The sequence below is a fragment of the Salvelinus fontinalis genome, chromosome 3, assembly GCF_029448725.1.
Source record: "Salvelinus fontinalis isolate EN_2023a chromosome 3, ASM2944872v1, whole genome shotgun sequence".
Lineage (NCBI taxonomy): Eukaryota > Metazoa > Chordata > Actinopteri > Salmoniformes > Salmonidae > Salvelinus > Salvelinus fontinalis.
The window spans coordinates 65906798-65934298 of record NC_074667.1 but is presented as its reverse complement, the minus strand read 5'-3'; the positions used below and the strand labels follow the sequence as shown (position 1 = coordinate 65934298).

Sequence of the window (27501 nt, the reverse complement as noted above, 5' to 3'; positions counted from 1 at the left end):
GGTTATAGCTTGCTCTCGTTAGTCACGGCCTTGACCCTCAGTACCCCCTCCTGGGCACAGCTGGCAGCCAGCACTCCGTCTCTCCTCCACAGACGTCCCTGGACCAGCCCTCTGCTGCCCCCTGGTGGACACACACACACACACACGTACGTTAGCATGTGGGAAGACCAACACAGAGAACCAGTTGGAAGGTGAATGCTGCTGTCTGTAACTTTGTGTGTCCAGTGTGTGTGTATATGTGTGTCTGTGTGTCCATACCTGTCTCTCTATGTGTGTGTGTGTCCCTGTGTGTCCATACCTGTCTCTCTATGTGTGTGTGTGTGTGTGAGTGGGTGGGAAGTGTGTGTGTGTGTGTGTGTCCAGTGTGTGTGTATATGTGTGTCTGTGTGTCCATACCTGTCTCTCTATGTGTGTGTGTGTCCCTGTGTGTCCATACCTGTCTCTCTATGTGTGTGTGTGTGTGTGAGTGGGTGGGAAGTGTGTGTGTGTGTGTGTGTCCAGTGTGTGTGTATATGTGTCTCTGTGTGTCCATACCTGTCTCTCTATGTGTGTGTGTGTGAGTGGGAAGTGTGTGTCCAGTGTGTGTGTATTTGTGTCTCTGTGTGTCCATACCTGTCTCTCTTTGTGTGTGTATGTGAGTGTGTGTGAGTGGGTGGGAAGTGTGTGTGTCCAGTGTCTGTGTGTGTCCAGTGTGTGTGTGTGTGTCCAGTGTGTGTGTGTGTCCAGTGTGTGTGTGTGTCCAGTGTGTGTGTATATATGTGGTCATACCAGCCCAAGAGCTCTCAGTCTCGTAGAGCATCCATTGGTCTGCCCTGAAGGTGTTGTGGAACCACATGGCGTGATCCAGAGAGGCTGAGAAAGTGGCCCGCTGCCCAGGGAAGGGCAGGAGAGCAGTGTCCAGGAACGAATAGTCTGACACATAAGCTGCCACACAGCAGTGGAGCTTCATATCACCTTTACCTGGGGTAATACACACAGCAGTGGAGCTTCATATCACCTTTACCTGGGGTAACACACACACAGCAGTGGAGCTTCATATCACCTTTACCTGGGGTAACACACACACAGCAGTGGAGCTTCATATCACCTTTACCTGGGGTAACACACACAGCTTACTGCATCTCCCTCTGGCAGAGTGGTTAGAGCAGGGCCGGTCAGAGCAGGGAGGGTCAGAGCAGGGAGGGTCAGAGCAGGGAGGGTCAGAGCAGGGAGGGTCAGAGCAGGGAGGGTCAGAGCAGGGCCGGTTAGAGCAGGGCCGGTTAGAGCAGGGCCGGTTAGAGCATGGCCGGTCAGAGCAGGGAGGGTCAGAGCAGGGCTGGTCAGAGCAGGGAGGGTCAGAGCAGGGAGGGTCAGAGCAGGGAGGGTCAGAGCAGGGAGGGTCAGAGCAGGGAGGGTCAGAGCAGGGAGGGTTAGAGCAGGGAGGGTCAGAGCAGGGAGGGTTAGAGCAGGGAGGGTCAGAGCAGGGAGGGTTAGAGCAGGGAGGGTCAGAGCAGGGAGGGTCAGAGCAGGGAGGGTTAGAGCAGGGAGGGTTAGAGCAGGGAGGGTCAGAGCAGGGAGGGTTAGAGCAGGGAGGGTTAGAGCAGGGAGGGTCAGAGCAGGGAGGGTCAGAGCAGGGCCGGTTAGAGCAGGGAGGGTTAGAGCAGGGAGGGTAAGAGCAGGGAGGGTCAGAGCAGGGAGGGTCAGAGCAGGGAGGGTCAGAGCAGGGCCGGTTAGAGCAGGGAGGGTTAGAGCAGGGAGGGTTAGAGCAGGGAGGGTCAGAGCAGGGAGGGTCAGAGCAGGGCCGGTTAGAGCAGGGAGGGTTAGAGCAGGGAGGGTAAGAGCAGGGAGGGTCAGAGCAGGGAGGGTTAGAGCAGGGCCGGTCAGAGCAGGGAGGGTCAGAGCAGGGAGGGTCAGAGCAGGGCCGGTTAGAGCAGGGCCGGTTAGAGCAGGGCCGGTCAGAGCAGGGAGGGTCAGAGCAGGGAGGGTCAGAGCAGGGCCGGTTAGAGCAGGGAGGGTTAGAGCAGGGAGGGTAAGAGCAGGGAGGGTCAGAGCAGGGAGGGTTAGAGCAGGGCCGGTCAGAGCAGGGAGGGTCAGAGCTGGGCCGGTTAGAGCAGGACTGCCCAACTCTCTTCCTGCTGAGCTACCCTCCTGTAGATTCACGCCAACCCTAATTTGGAGTGAATAATTAGCTGCTTAATTAGCTGCTTACCAATACCTGAAGCAGGTAGGTTAGGGTTGTACTGAAAACCACAGGACTGTAGATCTCCAGGACGAGGGAAGGGCAGCCCTGGGTTAGAGTCATACACAGTTTCTGTATCTTACCGATGTGGCCTCTAGCGCGCACCCAGTACAGCTTCTTGGGTTCCATGGCAACGCCGCGGTAGAAGTCTGGAGGATTGACAGGTTTAATCTCTATGGGAACCTCGTCAGCTAGCAGCTTGTTCAGGCCCCGTTTGGCTTTCTCAGCCAAGTCTGGCTTACTGGAACACACACAGAACGAGGATAGGATCAGTTCGGAAGTGAACCCTTGGCATTGCCATGTCCTACCGAGTTACACAGAATCAGGACCATTATATATATATATATATATTTCAGAGGTTTAAAAAGGAACATAAAGGAACGATATAAAACAACTTTGTTTGTTTGAACGGTTCAGAACTTTATTTTGCTGGTCGGAACTGTGGAACGGAGCGAAAAAGAATAGTGGCTCTGATCAGAACGAAAGGAAAATAATTTTGGTTCCAACCCCTGGTTATAACCGTGTTATTACCTGAGGTATAGCTGTATGAGTTCCTCCACCGTCAGCAGGTCTTCAGGAGGGGGGACAGAGGGCATGGTGAACTGGTGCTGCAGAGGAGAGGGCTGGTTACTGTGGAAGGAGGCCTGGCAGATGAGGATGGGTTGACCGTGTTGGATGGCCTTCACTGACCGCACGCAGAAACTACGACCGTCCCTGGTCCTCTCCACCTGGTACAGCACTGGCACCTTGGGGTCTCCTGGCACACAGGCCCGAGGAGAGAGGTAGGGCTATATGTTAGGAGGGTTTAGGTCAGAGGTTAAAGGTTAGGCTCCTTCTCCAGGCCTGCCGAGCTGAAGAAACGCCGAACAGAGACACATGACATTGAACTCCACTGAGTTCGCCCCATTACCTAGATACAGTGTATTCAGCAAGTATTTAGACCCAATTACTGTAACATTTTGTTACGTTATTTTTTTTAAACCCCTCATTAATCTACAGACAATACCCAATAATGACAAAGTAAACAGGCTTTTTAAAAATGTTTGCAAATGTATTAAAAATAAAAACTTGTCCCGAAGCCACTCCTGCGTTGTCTTGGCTGTGTGCTTAGGGTCGTTGTCCTGTTGGAAGGTGAAACTTCACCCTAGTCTGGGGTCCTGAGCACTCTGGAGCAGGTTTTCATCAAGGATCTCTCTGTACTTTGCTCTGTTCATCTTTCTCTCAATCCTGACTAGTCTCCCAGTCCCTGCCGCTGAAAAACATCCCCACAGCATGATGCTGCCACCACCATGCTTCACCGTAGGGATGGTTCCAGGTTTCCTCCCGATGTGACGCTTGGCATTCCGGTCAAAAGAGTTCTTGGTTTCATCAGAACAGAGAATCTTGAGTGGCCCAGCCAGAGCCCGGACTTGAACCCGATCTAATATCTCTGGAGAGACCAGAAAATAGCTGTGCAGCAATGCTCCCCATCCAACCTGACAGAGCTGAGAGGATCTGCAGAGAACAATGGGAGAAACTCCCCAAATACAGGTGTGCCAAGCTCGTAGCGTCATACCCAAGAAGACTCGAGGCTGTAATCACTGCCAAAGGTGCTTCAACAAAGTACTGAGTAAAGGGTCTGAAAACGTATGTAAATGTGATCATCATCATTTTTTTTTTTTATACACATTTTCTAAAAACCTGTTTTTGCTTCGTCATTATGGGGTATTGTGTCATTATGGGGTATTGTGTCATTATGGGGTATTGTGTCATTATGGGGTATTGAGTCATTATGGGGTATTGAGTCATTGTGGGGTATTGTGTCATTATGGGGTATTGTGTCATTATGGGGTATTGTGTCATTATGGGGTATTGTGTCATTATGGGGTATTGAGTCATTATGGGGTATTGAGTCATTATGGGGTATTGTGTCATTATGGGGTATTGTGTCATTGTGGGGTATTGTGTCATTGTGGGGTATTGTGTCATTGTGGGGTATTGTGTCATCGTGGGGTATTGTGTCATCGTGGGGTATTGTGTCATCGTGGGGTATTGTGTCATCGTGGGGTGTTGAGTCATCGTGGGGTGTTGAGTCATCGTGGGGTGTTGAGTCATCGTGGGGTGTTGAGTCATCGTGGGGTGTTGAGTCATCGTGGGGTGTTGAGTCATCGTGGGGTGTTGAGTCATCGTGGGGTGTTGAGTCATCGTGGGGTGTTGAGTCATCGTGGGGTGTTGAGTCATCGTGGGGTATTGAGTCATTGTGGGGTGTTGAGTCATCGTGGGGTGTTGAGTCATCGTGGGGTATTGTATGTAGATTAATGAGGGGGAAAAAGACTAATACATTTTTAGAAAAAGGATGTAATGTAACAAAATGTTGAAAAAGTCAAGGGGTCTGAGTACTTTCTGAACGCACTGTACGTTGTGGCAGGTCTAGAGTCTATAGTTACTACACAGTACGTTAGGAGAGTTGGGGTCAGGGGTTATAAACTGAAACGTCCCTTTTTCAGGACCCTGTCTTTCAAAGATAATTCGTACAAATCCAAATAACTTCACAGATCTTCATTGTAAAGGGTTTAAACACTGTTTCTCATGCTTGTTCAATGAACCGTAAACAATTAATGAACATGCACCTGTGGAACGGTCGTTAAGACACCAACAGCTCACAGACGGTAGGCAATTAAGGTCACAGCTATGAAAACTTAGGACACTAAAGAGGCCTTTCTACTGACTCTGAAAAACACCAAAAAAAGATGCCCTGATCATCTGTGTGAACGTGCCTTAGGCATGCTGCATGGAGGCATGAGGACTGCAGATGTGGCCAGGGCAATAAATTGCAATGTCCGTACTGTGAGACGCCTAAGACAGCGCTACAGGGAGACAGGACGGACAGCTGATCGTCCTCGCAGTGGCAGACCACGTGTAACAACACCCACACAGGATCGGTACATCCGAACATCACACCTGCGGGACAGGTACAGGATGGCAACAACAACTGCCCGAGTTACACCAGGAACACACAATCCCTCCATCAGTGATCAGACTGTCCGCAATAGGCTGGACTGAGGGCTTGTAGGCCTGTTGTAAGGCAGGTTCTCACCAGACATCACCGGCAAACAACGTCGCCTATGGGCACAAACCCACCGTCGCTGGACCAGACAGGACTGGCAAAAAGTGCTCTTCTCTGACGAATCAAGGTTTTGTCTCACCAGGGGTGATGGTCGGATTCGCATTTATCATCGAAGGAATGAGCATGACTTTAAAGCCTGTACTCTGGAGCGGGATCGATTTGGAAGTGGAGGGTCTGTCATGATCTGCGGCGGTGTGTCACAGCGTCATCGGACTGAGCTTGTTGTCATTGCAGGCAATCTCAACGCTGACATCCTCCTCCCTCTTGTGGTACTCTTCCTGCAGGCTCATCCTGACGTGACCCTCCAGCATGACAATGCCACCAGCCATACTGCTCGTTCTGTGTGTGATTTCCTGCGAGACAGGAATGTCAATGTTCTCCCATGGCCAGCAAAGAGCTCGGATCTCAATCCTATTGAGCACGTCTGGGACCCGTTGGATCGGAGGGTGAGGGCTAGGGACATTCCCCACAGAAATGTCCGGGAACTTGCAGGTGTCTTGGTGGAAGAGTGGGGTAACATCTCACAGCAAGAACTGGCAAATCTGGTGCAGTCCATGAGGAGGAGATGCACTGCAGTACTTAATGCAGCTGGTGGCCACACCAGAGACTGACTGTTACTTTTGATTTTGACCCCCCCTTTGTTCAGGAACACATTATTCCATTTCTGTTAATCACATGTCTGTGGAACTTGTTCAGTTTATGTCTCCGTTGTTGAATCTTGCTATGTTCATACAAATATTTACACATGTTAAGTTTGCTGAAAATAAACACAATTGAAAAGTGAGAGGACGTTTCTTTCTTTGCTGAGTTTATGTTAGAAGAGTTGGGGTCAGGGGTTATATGTTAGTATCAGAGTTATATGTTAGGATAGTTAAGGTCAGGGTGAGGAGCAGGAAGATAAGGGTCAGGATGAGGAGCAGGAAGAGGAGCAGGAAGGTAAGGGTCAGGATGAGGAGCAGGAAGGTAAGGGTCAGGATGAGGAGAAGGAAGGTAAGGGTCAGGATGAGGAGCAGGAAGAGGAGCAGGAAGGTAAGGGTCAGGATGAGGAGCAGGAAGGTAAGGGTCAGGATGAGGAGCAGGAAGGTAAGGGTCAGGATGAGGAGCAGGAAGGTAAGGGTCAGGATGAGGAGCAGGAAGGTAAGGGTCAGGAAGAGGAGCAGGAGGGTAAGGGTCAGGATGAGGAGCAGGAGGGTAAGGGTCAGGATGAGGGTCAGGATGAGGAGCAGGAGGGTAAGGGTCAGGATGAGGAGCAGGAGGGTAAGGGTCAGGATGAGGAGCAGGAGGGTAAGGGTCAGGATGAGGGTCAGGAGGGTAAGGGTCAGGATGAGGAGCAGGAGGGTAAGGGTCAGGATGAGGAGCAGGAAGGTAAGGGTCAGGATGAGGAGCAGGAAGATAAGGGTCAGGATGAGGAGCAGGAGGGTAAGGGTCAGGATGAGGAGCAGGAAGATAAGGGTCAGGATGAGGAGCAGGAGGGTAAGGGTCAGGATGAGGAGCAGGAGGGTAAGGGACAGGATGAGGGTCAGGAGGGTAAGGGTCAGGATGAGGAGCAGGAGGGTAAGGGTCAGGATGAGGAGCAGGAAGGTAAGGGTCAGGATGAGGAGCAGGAAGATAAGGGTCAGGATGAGGAGCAGGAGGGTAAGGGTCAGGATGAGGAGCAGGAAGATAAGGGTCAGGATGAGGAGCAGGAGGGTAAGGGTCAGGATGAGGAGCAGGAAGATAAGGGTCAGGATGAGGAGCAGGAAGGTAAGGGTCAGGATGAGGAGCAGGAGGGTAAGGGTCAGGATGAGGAGCAGGAGCAGGAGGGTAAGGGTCAGGATGAGGAGCAGGAAGGTAAGGGTCAGGATGAGGAGCAGGAGGGTAAGGGTCAGGATGAGGGTCAGGATGAGGAGCAGGAAGGTAAGGGTCAGGATGAGGAGCAGGAAGGTAAGGGTCAGGATGAGGAGCAGGAGGGTAAGGGTCAGGATGAGGGTCAGGAGGGTAAGGGTCAGGATGAGGAGCAGGAAGAGGAGCAGGAAGGTAAGGGTCAGGATGAGGAGCAGGAAGGTAAGGGTCAGGATGAGGAGCAGGATGAGGAGCAGGAAGAGGAGCAGGAAGGTAAGGGTCAGGATGAGGAGCAGGAAGGTAAGGGTCAGGATGAGGAGCAGGAAGAGGAGCAGGAGGGTAAGGGTCAGGATGAGGAGCAGGAAGGTAAGGGTCAGGATGAGGAGCAGGAAGGTAAGGGTCAGGATGAGGAGCAGGAGGGTAAGGGTCAGGATGAGGAGCAGGAAGGTAAGGGTCAGGATGAGGAGCAGGAGGGTAAGGGTCAGGATGATGAGCAGGAGGGTAAGGGTCAGGATGAGGAACAGGAAGGGGAGCAGGAGGGTAAGGGTCAGGATGAGGAGCAGGAAGGTAAGGGTCAGGATGAGGAGCAGGAAGGTAAGGGTCAGGATGAGGAGCAGGAAGGTAAGGGTCAGGATGAGGAGCAGGAAGGTAAGGGTCAGGATGAGGAGCAGGAGGGTAAGGGTCAGGATGAGGAGCAGGAGGGTAAGGGTCAGGATGAGGAGCAGGAAGGTAAGGGTCAGGATGAGGAGCAGGAAGAGGAGCAGGAGGGTAAGGGTCAGGAAGAGGAGCAGGAGGGTAAGGGTCAGGATGAGGAGCAGGATGGTAAGGGTCAGGATGAGGAGCAGGAAGGTAAGGGTCAGGATGAGGAGCAGGAAGGTAAGGGTCAGGATGAGGAGCAGGAAGGTAAGGGTCAGGATGAGGAGCAGGAAGGTAAGGGTCAGGATGAGGAGCAGGAGGGTAAGGGTCAGGATGAGGAGCAGGAGGGTAAGGGTCAGGATGAGGAGCAGGAAGGTAAGGGTCAGGATGAGGAGCAGGAAGGTAAGGGTCAGGATGAGGAGCAGGAGGGTAAGGGTCAGGATGAGGAGCAGGAGGGTAAGGGTCAGGATGAGGAGCAGGAAGGTAAGGGTCAGGATGAGGAGCAGGAGGGTAAGGGTCAGGATGAGGAGCAGGAGGGTAAGGGTCAGGATGAGGAGCAGGAAGGTAAGGGTCAGGATGAGGAGCAGGAGGGTAAGGGTCAGGATGAGGAGCAGGAAGGTAAGGGTCAGGATGAGGAGCAGAAGGGTAAGGGTCAGGATTAGGAGCAGGAGGGTAAGGGTCAGGGTGAGGAGCAGGAGGGTAAGGGTCAGGATGAGGGGGAGGAGGGTAAGGGTCAGGATGAGCAGCAGGAAGGTAAGGGTCAGGATGAGGAGCAGGAAGGTAACGGTCAGGATGAGGAGCAGGAAGGTAAGGGTCAGGATGAGGAGCAGGAAGAGGAGCAGGAGGGTAAGGGTCAGGATGAGGAGCAGGAAGGTAAGGGTCAGGATGAGGAGCAGGAGGGTAAGGGTCAGGATGAGGAGCAGGAAGGTAAGGGTCAGGATGAGGAGCAGGAGGGTAAGGGTCAGGATGAGGAGCAGGAAGGTAAGGGTCAGGAGGAGAAGCAGGAGGGTAAGGGTGAGGATGAGGAGCAGGAAGGTAAGGGTTAGGATGAGGAGCAGGAAGGTAAGGGTCAGGATGAGGAGCAGGAAGGTAAGGGTCAGGATGAGGAGCAGGAAGGTAAGGGTCAGGATGAGGAGCAGGAAGGTAAGGGTCAGGATGAGGAGCAGGAAGGTAAGGGTCAGGATGAGGAGCAGGAGGGTAAGGGTCAGGATGAGGAGCAGGAAGGTAAGGGTCAGGATGAGGAGCAGGAAGGTAAGGGTCAGGATGAGGAGCAGGAAGGTAAGGGTCAGGATGAGGAGCAGGAAGGTAAGGGTCAGGATGAGGAGCAGGAGGGTAAGGGTCAGGATGAGGAGCAGGAGGGTAAGGGTCAGGATGAGGAGCAGGAGGGTAAGGGTCAGGATGAGGAGCAGGATGAGGAGCAGGAGGGTAAGGGTCAGGATGAGGAGCAGGAAGGTAAGGGTCAGGATGAGGAGCAGGAAGGTAAGGGTCAGGATGAGGAGCAGGAAGGTAAGGGTCAGGATGAGGAGCAGGAAGGTAAGGGTCAGGATGAGGAGCAGGAGGGTAAGGGTCAGGATGAGGAGCAGGAAGGGGAGCAGGAGGGTAAGGGTCAGGATGAGGAGCAGGAAGGTAAGGGTCAGGATGAGGAGCAGGAAGGTAAGGGTCAGGATGAGGAGCAGGAAGGTAAGGGTCAGGATGAGGAGCAGGAAGGTAAGGGTCAGGATGAGGAGCAGGAGGGTAAGGGTCAGGATGAGGAGCAGGAGGGTAAGGGTCAGGATGAGGAGCAGGAGGGTAAGGGTCAGGATGAGGAGCAGGAAGGTAAGGGTCAGGATGAGGAGCAGGAAGAGGAGCAGGAGGGTAAGGGTCAGGAAGAGGAGCAGGAGGGTAAGGGTCAGGATGAGGAGCAGGATGGTAAGGGTCAGGATGAGGAGCAGGAAGAGGAGCAGGAGGGTAAGGGTCAGGAAGAGGAGCAGGAGGGTAAGGGTCAGGATGAGGAGCAGGATGGTAAGGGTCAGGATGAGGGTCAGGATGAGGAGCAGGAGGGTAAGGGTCAGGATGAGGAGCAGGAAGGTAAGGGTCAGGATGAGGAGCATTAAGGTAAGGGTCAGGATGAGGAGCAGGAGGGTAAGGGTCAGGATGAGGAGCAGGAAGAGGAGCAGGAAGGTAAGGGTCAGGATGAGGAGCAGGAAGGTAAGGGTCAGGATGAGGAGCAGGAAGGTAAGGGTCAGGATGAGGAGCAGGAGGGTAAGGGTCAGGATGAGGAGCAGGAAGGTAAGGGTCAGGATGAGGAGCAGGAGGGTAAGGGTCAGGATGAGGAGCAGGAAGGTAAGGGTCAGGATGAGGAGCAGGAGGGTAAGGGTCAGGATGAGGAGCAGGAAGGTAAGGGTCAGGATGAGGAGCAGGAGGGTAAGGGTCAGGATGAGGAGCAGGAGGGTAAGGGTCAGGGTGAGGAGCAGGAGGGTAAGGGTCAGGATGAGGGGGAGGAGGGTAAGGGTCAGGATGAGGAGCAGGAGGGTAAGGGTCAGGATGAGGAGCAGGAAGGTAAGGGTCAGGATGAGGAGCAGGAGGGTAAGGGTCAGGATGAGGAGCAGGAAGGTAAGGGTCAGGATGAGGAGCAGGAGGGTAAGGGTCAGGATTAGGAGCAGGAGGGTAAGGGTCAGGGTGAGGAGCAGGAGGGTAAGGGTCAGGATGAGGGGGAGGAGGGTAAGGGTCAGGATGAGGAGGGTAAGGGTCAGGATGAGCAGCAGGAAGGTAAGGGTCAGGATGAGGAGCAGGAAGATAAGGGTCAGGATGAGGAGCAGGAGGGTAAGGGTCAGGATGAGGAGCAGGAAGAGGAGCAGGAGGGTAAGGGTCAGGATGAGGAGCAGGAAGGTAAGGGTCAGGATGAGGAGCAGGAGGGTAAGGGTCAGGATGAGGAGCAGGAAGGTAAGGGTCAGGATGAGGAGCAGGAGGGTAAGGGTCAGGATGAGGAGCAGGAAGGTAAGGGTCAGGATGAGAAGCAGGAGGGTAAGGGTGAGGATGAGGAGCAGGAAGGTAAGGGTCAGGATGAGGAGCAGGAAGGTAAGGGTCAGGATGAGGAGCAGGAAGGTAAGGGTCAGGATGAGGAGCAGGAAGGTAAGGGTCAGGATGAGGAGCAGGAAGATAAGGGTCAGGATGAGGAGCAGGAGGGTAAGGGTCAGGATGAGGAGCAGGAAGATAAGGGTCAGGATGAGGAGCAGGAGGGTAAGGGTCAGGATGAGGAGCAGGAAGATAAGGGTCAGGATGAGGAGCAGGAAGGTAAGGGTCAGGATGAGGAGCAGGAGGGTAAGGGTCAGGATGAGGAGCAGGAGCAGGAGGGTAAGGGTCAGGATGAGGAGCAGGAAGGTAAGGGTCAGGATGAGGAGCAGGAGGGTAAGGGTCAGGATGAGGGTCAGGATGAGGAGCAGGAAGGTAAGGGTCAGGATGAGGAGCAGGAAGGTAAGGGTCAGGATGAGGAGCAGGAGGGTAAGGGTCAGGATGAGGGTCAGGAGGGTAAGGGTCAGGATGAGGAGCAGGAAGAGGAGCAGGAAGGTAAGGGTCAGGATGAGGAGCAGGAAGGTAAGGGTCAGGATGAGGAGCAGGATGAGGAGCAGGAAGAGGAGCAGGAAGGTAAGGGTCAGGATGAGGAGCAGGAAGGTAAGGGTCAGGATGAGGAGCAGGAAGAGGAGCAGGAGGGTAAGGGTCAGGATGAGGAGCAGGAAGGTAAGGGTCAGGATGAGGAGCAGGAAGGTAAGGGTCAGGATGAGGAGCAGGAGGGTAAGGGTCAGGATGAGGAGCAGGAAGGTAAGGGTCAGGATGAGGAGCAGGAGGGTAAGGGTCAGGATGATGAGCAGGAGGGTAAGGGTCAGGATGAGGAACAGGAAGGGGAGCAGGAGGGTAAGGGTCAGGATGAGGAGCAGGAAGGTAAGGGTCAGGATGAGGAGCAGGAAGGTAAGGGTCAGGATGAGGAGCAGGAAGGTAAGGGTCAGGATGAGGAGCAGGAAGGTAAGGGTCAGGATGAGGAGCAGGAGGGTAAGGGTCAGGATGAGGAGCAGGAGGGTAAGGGTCAGGATGAGGAGCAGGAAGGTAAGGGTCAGGATGAGGAGCAGGAAGAGGAGCAGGAGGGTAAGGGTCAGGAAGAGGAGCAGGAGGGTAAGGGTCAGGATGAGGAGCAGGATGGTAAGGGTCAGGATGAGGAGCAGGAAGGTAAGGGTCAGGATGAGGAGCAGGAAGGTAAGGGTCAGGATGAGGAGCAGGAAGGTAAGGGTCAGGATGAGGAGCAGGAAGGTAAGGGTCAGGATGAGGAGCAGGAGGGTAAGGGTCAGGATGAGGAGCAGGAGGGTAAGGGTCAGGATGAGGAGCAGGAAGGTAAGGGTCAGGATGAGGAGCAGGAAGGTAAGGGTCAGGATGAGGAGCAGGAGGGTAAGGGTCAGGATGAGGAGCAGGAGGGTAAGGGTCAGGATGAGGAGCAGGAAGGTAAGGGTCAGGATGAGGAGCAGGAGGGTAAGGGTCAGGATGAGGAGCAGGAGGGTAAGGGTCAGGATGAGGAGCAGGAAGGTAAGGGTCAGGATGAGGAGCAGGAGGGTAAGGGTCAGGATGAGGAGCAGGAAGGTAAGGGTCAGGATGAGGAGCAGAAGGGTAAGGGTCAGGATTAGGAGCAGGAGGGTAAGGGTCAGGGTGAGGAGCAGGAGGGTAAGGGTCAGGATGAGGGGGAGGAGGGTAAGGGTCAGGATGAGCAGCAGGAAGGTAAGGGTCAGGATGAGGAGCAGGAAGGTAACGGTCAGGATGAGGAGCAGGAAGGTAAGGGTCAGGATGAGGAGCAGGAAGAGGAGCAGGAGGGTAAGGGTCAGGATGAGGAGCAGGAAGGTAAGGGTCAGGATGAGGAGCAGGAGGGTAAGGGTCAGGATGAGGAGCAGGAAGGTAAGGGTCAGGATGAGGAGCAGGAGGGTAAGGGTCAGGATGAGGAGCAGGAAGGTAAGGGTCAGGAGGAGAAGCAGGAGGGTAAGGGTGAGGATGAGGAGCAGGAAGGTAAGGGTTAGGATGAGGAGCAGGAAGGTAAGGGTCAGGATGAGGAGCAGGAAGGTAAGGGTCAGGATGAGGAGCAGGAAGGTAAGGGTCAGGATGAGGAGCAGGAAGGTAAGGGTCAGGATGAGGAGCAGGAAGGTAAGGGTCAGGATGAGGAGCAGGAGGGTAAGGGTCAGGATGAGGAGCAGGAAGGTAAGGGTCAGGATGAGGAGCAGGAAGGTAAGGGTCAGGATGAGGAGCAGGAAGGTAAGGGTCAGGATGAGGAGCAGGAAGGTAAGGGTCAGGATGAGGAGCAGGAGGGTAAGGGTCAGGATGAGGAGCAGGAGGGTAAGGGTCAGGATGAGGAGCAGGAGGGTAAGGGTCAGGATGAGGAGCAGGATGAGGAGCAGGAGGGTAAGGGTCAGGATGAGGAGCAGGAAGGTAAGGGTCAGGATGAGGAGCAGGAAGGTAAGGGTCAGGATGAGGAGCAGGAAGGTAAGGGTCAGGATGAGGAGCAGGAAGGTAAGGGTCAGGATGAGGAGCAGGAGGGTAAGGGTCAGGATGAGGAGCAGGAAGGGGAGCAGGAGGGTAAGGGTCAGGATGAGGAGCAGGAAGGTAAGGGTCAGGATGAGGAGCAGGAAGGTAAGGGTCAGGATGAGGAGCAGGAAGGTAAGGGTCAGGATGAGGAGCAGGAAGGTAAGGGTCAGGATGAGGAGCAGGAGGGTAAGGGTCAGGATGAGGAGCAGGAGGGTAAGGGTCAGGATGAGGAGCAGGAGGGTAAGGGTCAGGATGAGGAGCAGGAAGGTAAGGGTCAGGATGAGGAGCAGGAAGAGGAGCAGGAGGGTAAGGGTCAGGAAGAGGAGCAGGAGGGTAAGGGTCAGGATGAGGAGCAGGATGGTAAGGGTCAGGATGAGGAGCAGGAAGAGGAGCAGGAGGGTAAGGGTCAGGAAGAGGAGCAGGAGGGTAAGGGTCAGGATGAGGAGCAGGATGGTAAGGGTCAGGATGAGGGTCAGGATGAGGAGCAGGAGGGTAAGGGTCAGGATGAGGAGCAGGAAGGTAAGGGTCAGGATGAGGAGCATTAAGGTAAGGGTCAGGATGAGGAGCAGGAGGGTAAGGGTCAGGATGAGGAGCAGGAAGAGGAGCAGGAAGGTAAGGGTCAGGATGAGGAGCAGGAAGGTAAGGGTCAGGATGAGGAGCAGGAAGGTAAGGGTCAGGATGAGGAGCAGGAGGGTAAGGGTCAGGATGAGGAGCAGGAAGGTAAGGGTCAGGATGAGGAGCAGGAGGGTAAGGGTCAGGATGAGGAGCAGGAAGGTAAGGGTCAGGATGAGGAGCAGGAGGGTAAGGGTCAGGATGAGGAGCAGGAAGGTAAGGGTCAGGATGAGGAGCAGGAGGGTAAGGGTCAGGATGAGGAGCAGGAGGGTAAGGGTCAGGGTGAGGAGCAGGAGGGTAAGGGTCAGGATGAGGGGGAGGAGGGTAAGGGTCAGGATGAGGAGCAGGAGGGTAAGGGTCAGGATGAGGAGCAGGAAGGTAAGGGTCAGGATGAGGAGCAGGAGGGTAAGGGTCAGGATGAGGAGCAGGAAGGTAAGGGTCAGGATGAGGAGCAGGAGGGTAAGGGTCAGGATTAGGAGCAGGAGGGTAAGGGTCAGGGTGAGGAGCAGGAGGGTAAGGGTCAGGATGAGGGGGAGGAGGGTAAGGGTCAGGATGAGGAGGGTAAGGGTCAGGATGAGCAGCAGGAAGGTAAGGGTCAGGATGAGGAGCAGGAAGATAAGGGTCAGGATGAGGAGCAGGAGGGTAAGGGTCAGGATGAGGAGCAGGAAGAGGAGCAGGAGGGTAAGGGTCAGGATGAGGAGCAGGAAGGTAAGGGTCAGGATGAGGAGCAGGAGGGTAAGGGTCAGGATGAGGAGCAGGAAGGTAAGGGTCAGGATGAGGAGCAGGAGGGTAAGGGTCAGGATGAGGAGCAGGAAGGTAAGGGTCAGGATGAGAAGCAGGAGGGTAAGGGTGAGGATGAGGAGCAGGAAGGTAAGGGTCAGGATGAGGAGCAGGAAGGTAAGGGTCAGGATGAGGAGCAGGAAGGTAAGGGTCAGGATGAGGAGCAGGAAGGTAAGGGTCAGGATGAGGAGCAGGAAGGTAAGGGTCAGGATGAGGAGCAGGAGGGTAAGGGTCAGGATGAGGAGCAGGAAGGTAAGGGTCAGGATGAGGAGCAGGAAGGTAAGGGTCAGGATGAGGAGCAGGAGGGTAAGGGTCAGGATGAAGAGCAGGAGGGTAAGGGTCAGGATGAGGAGCAGGAGGGTAAGGGTCAGGATGAGGAGCAGGATGAGGAGCAGGAGGGTAAGGGTCAGGATGAGGAGCAGGAAGGTAAGGGTCAGGATGAGGAGCAGGAAGGTAAGGGTCAGGATGAGGAGCAGGAAGGTAAGGGTCAGGAGGGTAAGGGTCAGGATGAGGAGCAGGAGGGTAAGGGTCAGGATGAGGAGCAGCAAGATAAGGGTCAGGATGAGGAGCAGGAGGGTAAGGGTCAGGATGAGGAGCAGGAAGGTAAGGGTCAGGATGAGGAGCAGGAGGGTAAGGGTCAGGATGAGGAGCAGGAGGGTAAGGGTCAGGAAGAGGAGCAGGAAGGTAAGGGTCAGGATGAGGAGCAGGAAGGTAAGGGTCAGGATGAGGAGCAGGAAGGTAAGGGTCAGGATGAGGAGCAGGAAGGTAAGGGTCAGGATGAGGAGCAGGAAGGTAAGGGTCAGGATGAGGAGCAGGAGGGTAAGGGTCAGGATGAGGAGCAGGAAGGTAAGGGTCAGGATGAGGAGCAGGAGGGTAAGGGTCAGGATGAGGAGCAGGAGCAGGAGGGTAAGGGTCAGGATGAGGAGCAGGAAGGTAAGGGTCAGGATGAGGAGCAGGAGGGTAAGGGTCAGGATGAGGAGCAGGAAGGTAAGGGTCAGGATGAGGAGCAGGAAGGTAAGGGTCAGGATGAGGAGCAGGAAGGTAAGGGTCAGGATGAGGAGCAGGAGGGTAAGGGTCAGGATGAGGAGCAGGAAGGTAAGGGTCAGGATGAGGAGCAGGAAGGTAAGGGTCAGGATGAGGAGCAGGAAGGTAAGGGTCAGGATGAGGAGCAGGAGGGTAAGGGTCAGGATGAGGAGCAGGAAGGTAAGGGTCAGGATGAGGAGCAGGAGGGTAAGGGTCAGGATGAAGAGCAGGAAGGTAAGGGTCAGGATGAGGAGCAGGAAGGTAAGGGTCAGGATGAGGAGCAGGAAGGTAAGGGTCAGGATGAGGAGCAGGAAGGTAAGGGTCAGGATGAGGAGCAGGAAGGTAAGGGTCAGGATGAGGAGCAGGAGGGTAAGGGTCAGGATGAGGAGCAGTAGGGTAAGGGTCGGGATGAGGAGCAGGAAGGTAAGGGTCAGGATGAGGAGCAGGAGGGTAAGGGTCAGGATGAGGAGCAGGAAGGTAAGGGTCAGGATGAGGAGCAGGAAGGTAAGGGTCAGGATGAGGAGCAGGAAGGTAAGGGTCAGGATGAGGAGCAGGAAGGTAAGGGTCAGGATGAGGAGCAGGAAGGTAAGGGTCAGGATGAGGAGCAGGAAGGTAAGGGTCAGGATGAGGAGCAGGAGGGTAAGGGTCAGGATGAGGAGCAGGATGAGGAGCGGGAGGGTAAGGGTCAGGAGGAGGAGCAGGAAGGTAAGGGTCAGGATGAGGAGCAGGAAGGTAAGGGTCAGGATGAGGAGCAGGAAGGTAAGGGTCAGGAGGGTAAAGGTCAGGATGAGGAGCAGGAGGGTAAGGGTCAGGATGAGGAGCAGGAAGATAAGGGTCAGGATGAGGAGCAGGAGGGTAAGGGTCAGGATGAGGAGCAGGAAGGTAAGGGTCAGGATGAGGAGCAGGAGGGTAAGGGTCAGGATGAGGAGCAGGAGGGTAAGGGTCAGGAAGAGGAGCAGGAAGGTAAGGGTCAGGATGAGGAGCAGGAAGGTAAGGGTCAGGATGAGGAGCAGGAAGGTAAGGGTCAGGATGAGGAGCAGGAAGGTAAGGGTCAGGATGAGGAGCAGGAAGGTAAGGGTCAGGATGAGGAGCAGGAGGGTAAGGGTCAGGATGAGGAGCAGGAAGATAAGGGTCAGGATGAGGAGCAGGAGGGTAAGGGTCAGGATGAGGAGCAGGAGGGTAAGGGTCAGGATGAGGAGCAGGAAGGTAAGGGTCAGGATGAGGAGCAGGAGGGTAAGGGTCAGGATGAGGAGCAGGAAGGTAAGGGTCAGGATGAGGAGCAGGAAGGTAAGGGTCAGGATGAGGAGCAGGAAGGTAAGGGTCAGGATGAGGAGCAGGAGGGTAAGGGTCAGGATGAGGAGCAGGAAGGTAAGGGTCAGGATGAGGAGCAGGAGGGTAAGGGTCAGGATGAGGAGCAGGAAGGTAACGGTCAGGATGAGGAGCAGGAAGGTAAGGGTCAGGATGAGGAGCAGGAGGGTAAGGGTCAGGATGAGGAGCAGGAAGGTAAGGGTCAGGATGAGGAGCAGGAGGGTAAGGGTCAGGATGAGGAGCAGGAAGGTAAGGGTCAGGATGAGGAGCAGGAAGGTAAGGGTCAGGATGAGGAGCAGGAAGGTAAGGGTCAGGATGAGGAGCAGGAAGGTAACGGTCAGGATGAGGAGCAGGAAGGTAAGGGTCAGGATGAGGAGCAGGAGGGTAAGGGTCAGGATGAGGAGCAGGAGCAGGAGGGTAAGGGTCAGGATGAGGAGCAGGAGCAGGAGGGTAAGGGTCAGGATGAGGAGCAGGAAGGTAAGGGTCAGGATGAGGAGCAGGAGGGTAAGGGTCAGGATGAGGAGCAGGAAGGTAAGGGTCAGGATGAGGAGCAGGAAGGTAAGGGTCAGGATGAGGAGCAGGAAGGTAAGGGTCAGGATGAGGAGCAGGAAGGTAAGGGTCAGGATGAGGAGCAGGAAGGTAAGGGTCAGGATGAGGAGCAGGAGGGTAAGGGTCAGGATGAGGAGCAGGAAGGTAAGGGTCAGGATGAGGAGCAGGAGGGTAAGGGTCAGGATGAGGAGCAGGAAGGTAAGGGTCAGGATGAGGAGCAGGAAGGTAAGGGTCAGGATGAGGAGCAGGAAGGTAAGGGTCAGGATGAGGAGCAGGAAGGTAAGGGTCAGGATGAGGAGCAGGAGGGTAAGGGTCAGGATGAGGAGCAGGAGGGTAAGGGTCGGGATGAGGAGCAGGAAGGTAAGGGTCAGGATGAGGAGCAGGAGGGTAAGGGTCAGGATGAGGAGCAGGAAGGTAAGGGTCAGGATGAGGAGCAGGAAGGTAAGGGTCAGGATGAGGAGCAGGAAGGTAAGGGTCAGGATGAGGAGCAGGAGGGTAAGGGTCAGGATGAGGAGCAGGAAGGTAAGGGTCAGGATGAGGAGCAGGAGGGTAAGGGTCAGGATGAGGGTCAGGAGGGTAAGGGTCAGGAAGAGGAGCAGGAAGGTAAGGGTCAGGATGAGGGTCAGGAGGGTAAGGGTCAGGATGAGGAGCAGGTGGGTAAGGGTCAGGATGAGGAGCAGGAAGATAAGGGTCAGGATGAGGAGCAGGAGGGTAAGGGTCAGGATGAGGAGCAGGAAGGTAAGGGTCAGGATGAGGAGCAGGAGGGTAAGGGTCAGGGTGAGGAGCAGGAGGGTAAGGGTCAGGAAGAGGAGCAGGAAGGTAAGGGTCAGGATGAGGAGCAGGAAGGTAAGGGTCAGGATGAGGAGCAGGAGCAGGAGGGTAAGGGTCAGGATGAGGAGCAGGAAGGTAAGGGTCAGGGTGAGGAGCAGGAAGGTAAGGGTCAGGGTGAGGAGCAGGAGGGTAAGGGTCAGGGTGAGGAGCAGGAAGGTAAGGGTCAGGATGAGGAGCAGGAGGGTAAGGGTCAGGATGAGGAGCAGGAAGGTAAGGGTCAGGATGAGGAGCAGGAGGGTAAGGGTCAGGATGAGGAGCAGGAAGGTAAGGGTCAGGATGAGGGTCAGGATGAGGAGCAGGCGGGTAAGGGTCAGGATGAGGAGCAGGAAGGTAAGGGTCAGGATGAGGGTCAGGATGAGGAGCAGGAAAGTAAGGGTCGGGATGAGGAGCAGGAAGGTAAGGGTCAGGATGAGGAGCAGGATGAGGAGCAGGAAGGTAAGGGTCAGGATGAGGAGCAGGAAGGTAAGGGTCAGGATGAGGAGCAGGAAGGTAAGGGTCAGGATGAGGAGCAGGAAGGTAAGGGTCAGGATGAGGAGCAGGAAGGTAAGGGTCAGGATGAGGAGCAGGAAGGTAAGGGTCAGGATGAGGAGCAGGAGGGTAAGGGTCAGGATGAGGAGCAGGAGGGTAAGGGTCAGGATGAGGAGCAGGAAGAGGAGGAGGATGAGGAGCAGGAGGGTAAGGGTCAGGATGAGGAGCAGGAAGGTAAGGGTAAGGATGAGGAGCAGGAGGGTAAGGGTCAGGATGAGGAGCAGGAGGGTAAGGGTCAGGATGAGGAGCAGGAAGGTAAGGGTCAGGATGAGGAGCAGGAGGGTAAGGGTCAGGATGAGGAGCAGGAAGGTAAGGGTCAGGATGAGGAGCAGGAAGGTAAGGGTCAGGATGAGGAGCAGGAGCAGGAGGGTAAGGGTCAGGATGAGGAGCAGGAGGGTAAGGGTCAGGATGAGGAGCAGGAAGGTAAGGGTCAGGATGAGGAGCAGGAAGGTAAGGGTCAGGATGAGGAGCAGGAAGGTAAGGGTCAGGATGAGGAGCAGGAAGGTAAGGGTCAGGATGAGGAGCAGGAAGGTAAGGGTCAGGATGAGGAGCAGGAAGGTAAGGGTCAGGATGAGGAGCAGGAAGGTAAGGGTCAGGATGAGGAGCAGGAAGGTAAGGGTCAGGATGAGGAGCAGGAAGGTAAGGGTCAGGATGAGGAGCAGGAAGAGGAGCAGGAGGATAAGGGTCAGGATGAGGAGCAGGAGGGTAAGGGTCAGGATGAGGAGCAGGAGGGTAAGGGTCAGGATGAGGAGCAGGAAGGTAAGGGTCAGGATGAGGAGCAGTAAGGTAAGGGTCAGGATGAGGAGCAGGAAGGTAAGGGTCAGGATGAGGAGCAGGAAGGTAAGGGTCAGGATGAGGAGCAGGAAGGTAAGGGTCAGGATGAGGAGCAGGAAGGTAAGGGTCAGGATGAGGAGCAGGAGGGTAAGGGTCAGGATGAGGAGCAGGAGGGTAAGGGTCAGGATGAGGAGCAGGAAGAGGAGGAGGATGAGGAGCAGGAGGGTAAGGGTCAGGATGAGGAGCAGGAAGGTAAGGGTAAGGATGAGGAGCAGGAGGGTAAGGGTCAGGATGAGGAGCAGGAGGGTAAGGGTCAGGATGAGGAGCAGGAAGGTAAGGGTCAGGATGAGGAGCAGGAGGGTAAGGGTCAGGATGAGGAGCAGGAAGGTAAGGGTCAGGATGAGGAGCAGGAAGGTAAGGGTCAGGATGAGGAGCAGGAAGGTAAGGGTCAGGATGAGGAGCAGGAGGGTAAGGGTCAGGATGAGGAGCAGGAGGGTAAGGGTCAGGATGAGGAGCAGGAAGGTAAGGGTCAGGATGAGGAGCAGGTGGGTAAGGGTCAGGATGAGGAGCAGGAAGGTAAGGGTCAGGATGAGGAGCAGGAGAGTAAGGGTCAGGATGAGGAGCAGGAAGGTAAGGGTCAGGATGAGGAGCAGGAGGGTAAGGGTCAGGATGAGGAGCAGGAAGGTAAGGGTCAGGATGAGGAGCAGGAAGGTAAGGGTCAGGGTGAGGAGCAGGAAGGTAAGGGTCAGGATGAGGAGCAGGAAGGTAAGGGTCAGGATGAGGAGCAGGAAGGTAAGGGTCAGGATGAGGAGCAGGAAGATAAGGGTCAGGATGAGGAGCAGGAGGGTAAGGGTCAGGATGAGGAGCAGGAGGGTAAGGGTCAGGATGAGGAGCAGGAAGGTAAGGGTCAGGATGAGGAGCAGGAGGGTAAGGGTCAGGATGAGGAGCAGGAAGGTAAGGGTCAGGATGAGGAGCAGGAGGGTAAGGGTCAGGATGAGGAGCAGGAGGGTAAGGGTCAGGATGAGCAGCAGGAAGGTAAGGGTCAGGATGAGGAGCAGGAAGGTAAGGGTCAGGATGAGGAGCAGGAGGGTAAGGGTCAGGATGAGGAGCAGGAGGGTAAGGGTCAGGATGAGGAGCAGGAGGGTAAGGGTCAGGATGAGGAGCAGGAAGGTAAGGGTCAGGATGAGGAGCAGGAGGGTAAGGGTCAGGGTGAGGAGCAGGAGGGTAAGGGTCAGGATGACGGGCAGGAGGGTAAGGGTCAGGATGAGGAGCAGGAGGGTAAGGGTCAGGATGAGGAGCAGGAAGGTAAGGGTCAGGATGAGGAGCAGGAGGGTAAGGGTCAGGATGAGGAGCAGGAAGGTAAGGGTCAGGATGAGGAGCAGGAGGGTAAGGGTCAGGATGAGGAGCAGGAAGGTAAGGGTCAGGATGAGGAGCAGGAAGGTAAGGGTCAGGATGAGGAGCAGGAAGGTAAGGGTCAGGATGAGGAGCAGGAAGGTAAGGGTCAGGATGAGGAGCAGGAGGGTAAGGGTCAGGATGAGGAGCAGGAGGGTAAGGGTCAGGATGAGGAGCAGGAGGGTAAGGGTCAGGATGAGGGTCAGGATGAGGAGCAGGAGGGTAAGGGTCAGGATGAGGAGCAGGAAGGTAAGGGTCAGGATGAGGAGCAGGAAGGTAAGGGTCAGGATGAGGAGCAGGAAGGTAAGGGTCAGGATGAGGAGCAGGAGGGTAAGGGTCAGGATGAGGAGCAGGAGGGTAAGGGTCAGGATGAGGAGCAGGAGGGTAAGGGTCAGGATGAGGAGCAGGAGGGTAAGGGTCAGGATGAGGAGCAGGAGGGTAAGGGTCAGGATGAGGAGCAGGAAGGTAAGGGTCAGGATGAGGAGCAGGAAGGTAAGGGTCAGGTGTTAAATGGGACTTCTCCAGCATGAGAGGTAGTAGCAGGGTTAGTAGTCAGTATAGGGTAGGTTAGTTGGAGCAGGGCAAATTCAATCAGGCTAATTCAATCTGTACCTTGACTGTATACTCTGTGGCATGTTGTGGTAATTTTGACTGTATACTCTGTGGCATGTTGTGGTAATGTTGACTGTATACTCTGTGGCATGTTGTGGTAATGTTGTCTGTATACTGTGTGGCATGTTGTGGTAATGTTGACTGTATACTCTGTGGCATGTTGTGGTAATGTTGACTGTATACTCTGTGGCATGTTGTGGTAATGTTGACTGTATACTCTGTGGCATGTTGTGGTAATGTTGTCTGTATACTGTGTGGCATGTTGTGGTAATGTTGACTGTATACTCTGTGGCATGTTGTGGTAATGTTGACTGAAGGTCAGTTCCTTACTGCCCCTTGAAAAGTTACTGTTCAATCGATTACATTTATAATGGCCTTTTTACATCAGCAGATGTCACAAAGTGCTTATACAGACACCCAGTCTAAAACCCCAAACAGCAAGCAATGCTGAAGCATTGTATAACCTGTGGGGTGTTGTGGTAATGCTATGGTAGTGTTGTGGTAGTGTTGTAATATTATGGTAATGCTATGGTAGTGTTGTGGTAGTGTTGTAATATTATGGTAATGCTATGGTAGTGTTGTGGTAGTGTTGTAATATTATGGTAATGCTATGGTAGTGTTGTGGTAGTGTTGTAATATTATGGTAATGCTATGGTAGTGTTGTGGTAGTGTTGTAATATTATGGTAATGCTATCATAGTGTTGTGGTAGTGTTGTAATATTATGGTAATGCTATGGTAGTGTTGTGGTAGTGTTGTAATATTATGGTAATGCTATGGTAGTGTTGTGGTAGTGTTGTAATATTATGGTAATGCTATGGTAGTGTTGTGGTAGTGTTGTAATATTATGGTAATGCTATGGTAGTGTTGTGGTAGTGTTGTAATATTATGGTAATGCTATCATAGTGTTGTGGTAGTGTTGTAATATTATGGTAATGCTATGGTAGTGTTGTGGTAGTGTTGTAATATTATGGTAATGCTATGGTAGTGTTGTGGTAGCGTTGTAATATTATGGTAATGCTATGGTAGTGTTGTGGTAGCGTTGTAATATTATGGTAATGCTATGGTAGTGTTGTGGTAGTGTTGTAATATTATGGTAATGCTATGGTAGTGTTGTGGTAGTGTTGTAATATTATGGTAATGCTGTGGTAGTGTTGTGGTAGTGTTGTAATATTATGGTAATGCTATGGTAGTGTTGTGGTAGTGTTGTAATATTATGGTAATGCTATGGTAGCGTTGTGGTAGTGTTGTAATATTATGGTAATGCTATGGTAGTGTTGTGGTAGTGTTGTAATATTATGGTAGTGTTGTGGTAGTGTTGTAATATTATGGTAATGCTATCATAGTGTTGTGGTAGTGTTGTAATATTATGGTAATGCTATGGTAGTGTTGTGGTAGTGTTGTAATATTATGGTAATGCTATGGTAGCGTTGTGGTAGTGTTGTAATATTATGGTAATGCTATCATAGTGTTGTGGTAGTGTTGTAATATTATGGTAATGCTATGGTAGTGTTGTGGTAGTGTTGTAATATTATGGTAGTGTTGTGGTAGTGTTGTAATATTATGGTAATGCTATCATAGTGTTGTGGTAGTGTTGTAATATTATGGTAATGCTATGGTAGTGTTGTGGTAGTGTTGTAATATTATGGTAATGCTATGGTAGCGTTGTGGTAGTGTTGTAATATTATGGTAATGCTATCATAGTGTTGTGGTAGTGTTGTAATATTATGGTAATGCTATGGTAGTGTTGTGGTAGTGTTGTAATATTATGGTAGTGTTGTGGTAGTGTTGTAATATTATGGTAATGCTATGGTAGTGTTGTGGTAGTGTTGTAATATTATGGTAATGCTATGGTAGTGTTGTAATATTATGGTAATGCTATGGTAGTGTTGTGGTAGTGTTGTAATATTATGGTAGTGTTGTGGTAGTGTTGTAATATTATGGTAGTGTTGTGGTAGTGTTGTAATATTATGGTAATGCTATGGTAGTGTTGTAATATTATGGTAATGCTATGGTAGTGTTGTGGTAGTGTTGTAATATTATGGTAATGCTATGGTAGTGTTGTAATATTATGGTAATGCTATGGTAGTGTTGTGGTAGTGTTGTAATATTATGGTAATGCTATGGTAGTGTTGTGGTAGTGTTGTAATATTATGGTAATGCTATGGTAGTGTTGTGGTAGTGTTGTAATATTATGGTAATGCTATGGTAGTGTTGTGGTAGTGTTGTAATATTATGGTAATGCTATGGTAGTGTTGTAATATTATGGTAATGCTATGGTAGTGTTGTGGTAGTGTTGTAATATTATGGTAATGCTATGGTAGTGTTGTGGTAGTGTTGTAATATTATGGTAATGCTATGGTAGTGTTGTGGTAGTGTTGTGATATTATGGTAATGCTATGGTAGTGTTGTGGTAGTGTTGTAATATTATGGTAATGCTATGGTAGTGTTGTAATATTATGGTAATGCTATGGTAGTGTTGTAATATTATGGTAATGCTATGGTAGTGTTGTAATATTATGGTAATGCTATGGTAGTGTTGTGGTAGTGTTGTAATATTATGGTAATGCTATGGTAGTGTTGTGGTAGTGTTGTAATATTATGGTAATGCTATGGTAGTGTTGTGGTAGTGTTGTAATATTATGGTAATGCTATCATAGTGTTGTGGTAGTGTTGTAATATTATGGTAATGCTATGGTAGTGTTGTGGTAGTGTTGTAATATTATGGTAATGCTATGGTAGTGTTGTGGTAGTGTTGTAATATTATGGTAATGCTATGGTAGTGTTGTGGTAGTGTTGTAATATTATGGTAATGCTATGGTAGTGTTGTGGTAGTGTTGTAATATTATGGTAATGCTATGGTAGTGTTGTGGTAGTGTTGTAATATTATGGTAATGCTATCATAGTGTTGTGGTAGTGTTGTAATATTATGGTAATGCTATGGTAGTGTTGTGGTAGTGTTGTAATATTATGGTAATGCTATGGTAGTGTTGTGGTAGTGTTGTAATATTATGGTAATGCTATGGTAGTGTTGTGGTAGTGTTGTAATATTATGGTAATGCTATGGTAGTGTTGTGGTAGTGTTGTAATATTATGGTAATGCTATGGTAGTGTTGTGGTAGTGTTGTAATATTATGGTAGTGTTGTGGTAGCGTTGTGCTAATGTTGACAATGTCAGCTCCTCACCTGCCCGTACAAAGTAGCAGTGGAGAGAGTGAGCCAAAACGTTTTCCCCGACGGACTCTGCTGCAGCCACCAGGGCCTGGCCAATGATCTGACCCCCAAACAGACGACGGGTACGGGGCACCCAGTGGTGAGTCCCTCTGTAACGCGGTGCACACACACACACCACACAACCAGAATTTCCCAGATGAGGGGGCACAAGTTTATACTGAGTTGCATCACAATTAAAACTTGACATTGCCATAGTACAACTAAACAACATGAGGTAAATGTTGAGCAGTAGCTAGCTAACTAGCTGTACTGATCTGCTAATAGTAGACCAAAGTTGAGTGTTGGGCAGGCTAACAATATGCTAACAGTATGCTACCAGTATGCTACCTGTACAGCTCTATCTCCAGCTAACAGTATGCTACCAGTATGCTACCTGTACAGATCTCCAGCTAACAGTATGCTACCAGTATGCTACCTGTACAGATTTATCTCCAGCTAACAGTATGCTAACAGTATGCTACCTGTACAGATCTCCAGCTAACAGTATGCTAACAGTATGCTACCTGTACAGATATATCTCCAGCTAACAGTATGCTAACAGTATGCTACCTGTACAGATCTATCTCCAGCTAACAGTATGCTACCTGTACAGATCTCCAGCTAACAGTATGCTAACAGTATGCTACCTGTACAGATCTATCTCCAGCTAACAGTATGCTACCTGTACAGATCTATCTCCAGCTAACAGTATGCTAACAGTATGCTACCTGTACAGATCTATCTCCAGCTAACAGTATGCTAACTGTACAGATCTATCTCCAGCTAACAGTATGCTAACTGTACAGATCTATCTCCAGCTAACAGTATGCTACCTGTACAGATCTATCTCCAGCTAACAGTATGCTAACGGTATGCTACCTGTACAGATCTATCTCCAGCTAACAGTATGCTACCTGTACAGATCTATCTCCAGCTAACAGTATGCTACCTGTACAGATCTCCAGCTAACAGTATGCTAACAGTATGCTACCTGTACAGATCTATCTCCAGCTAACAGTATGCTACCTGTACAGATCTATCTCCAGCTAACAGTATGCTACCTGTACAGATCTATCTCCAGCTAACAGTATGCTACCTGTACAGATCTATCTCCAGCTAACAGTATGCTACCTGTACAGATCTATCTCCAGCTTACAGTATGCTACCTGTACAGATCTCCAGCTAACAGTATGCTAACAGTATGCTACCTGTACAGATCTCCAGCTAACAGTATGCTAACAGTATGCTACCTGTACAGATCTCCAGCTAACAGTATGCTAACAGTATGCTACCTGTACAGATCTATCTCCAGCTAACAGTATGCTACCAGTATCCTACCTGTACAGATCTATCTCCAGCTTCTCTAGGTTCAGAACGCTGGTGACCAGAACACTTCGAAGGTCTTGCGACACCGCAGCAGCGCCAGGAGGCACCGCGGAGTCCGACCTGTCTTCCAATGTTTCACCACTCACTTTCTCTGCCATGTTTCTCTTGCCGTTTGCTACTTGAATTCTTACTCCACTCTCCAAACAGCTGGCAAACTGGAATAATTACGCGTCACCGCCATCTACTGGATGTGAAGTATGTAATGGAGTGGAGCCGTCATGTTTTTAAATGAGGATCCATCCTATGTGATTGTAATCTCCTTCCGAGTGGTACGGTTCAGTTGGTGTGTGGATGGATGTAAATAGTGCTCATATCCAGAGGATTTCTAAGTCTTTTTTGTTGCTGTTTTGACTAATGCCAAAGATGCGTTCTTCCTGTGCTTTTCTAAATGTTTTATAACTAACCCAAGATAGACCACCGACGGTCGTTTTGCAATGGGAGCAATTTAATCATAGTGGGCAGAGCCAAACACCACCTAGCGAGATTCTATTGGCGCGTTCTAGCATGTATTTACATATTTAGATTAGGGAACGCCTCTGTGCTGATGCTCATATATATTCCAATCTCCACGGGCAACACTATACGGACACTCCTGACCTGCAAAACGATATATCATGTCAGAATTGATTAAGTATAGAGTTAGGGTTCGAGTTAAGGGTTTGATTAACGGTCAGTTTTAGATTTTGAGTAGTCGTTTTGAAAGGCAGCAGTGTCCTTCGTCTCACAATCTCCACCACCAGCCTGCCTGCTCCTGCATTACCTACAAATCACCGGAAGGTGGCAGCACTCACCCTGGAATCACTGGGCCTGCAAGGTTACTTAATGCATTAGGGGTCATAAAGAGACGTGACACGACAGGTTCAAAAGTGGTGTGGCAAAAATGTTACCCGTTTTTCCTGATCTCATAACCTGCTCAGGTAAAACTCTGGGTCCTATTTGTAGGCTATGACAAAATATTATTATTATAGATAGCTTCCCTTTTTCTCTGTGCTAGGACTATATAGCTGGGGAAACACTCCGGCACTAAGGTGGATCAAACCCTTTCAAACTTCCACAAACCTTGTTATTATTCCTTTTTAATCTGATACTATATCAAAAGAGCCAGAGACAACAACTTCAATGGACAACATGCTCTGTAGTTTAGTGAACTACTGTAGCAGGGCTGGACAACATCCTCTG

General features: G+C 51.9%; 1 protein-coding gene across 3 annotated transcripts; it reads right to left on the bottom strand.

Moving 5' to 3' along the window:
* acot8 (acyl-CoA thioesterase 8) lies at positions 1-26766 on the bottom strand. 3 transcript variants are annotated; one of them, XM_055917824.1, is made up of 6 exons: positions 26275-26766; positions 24910-25046; positions 2750-2975; positions 2302-2459; positions 769-960; positions 1-121 (listed from the first exon to the last, which is right to left on the bottom strand). In XM_055917824.1, exons 1-6 carry the CDS (start codon positions 26418-26420, stop codon positions 3-5), a joined length of 978 nt encoding a protein of 325 aa, XP_055773799.1. In that variant the 5' UTR covers positions 26421-26766; the 3' UTR covers positions 1-2. The 3 variants fall into 3 exon arrangements, with proteins under 3 accessions (XP_055773799.1, XP_055773800.1, XP_055773801.1); XM_055917825.1 differs by lacking the exon at positions 26275-26766 and adding an exon at positions 25331-25500 and having other exon boundaries at positions 24910-25284; XM_055917826.1 differs by lacking the exon at positions 1-121 and having other exon boundaries at positions 867-1093; positions 26275-26765.
* Between the last annotated feature and the right edge of the window lie 735 nt (positions 26767-27501).

Bases quoted from the DNA above. Each gene is read 5' to 3' on its own strand.
- acot8 (XM_055917824.1), bottom strand. From the start codon at position 26,420: ATGGCAGAGAAAGTGAGTGGTGAAACATTGGAAGACAGGTCGGACTCC. The intron at 2,460-2,749 runs GTAATAACACGG...TGTGTGTTCCAG, and splicing joins CTCATACAGCTATACCTCAG to TAAGCCAGACTTGGCTGAGA. The intron at 961-2,301 runs GTAAGATACAGA...GTATTACCCCAG, and splicing joins GCGCGCTAGAGGCCACATCG to GTAAAGGTGATATGAAGCTC.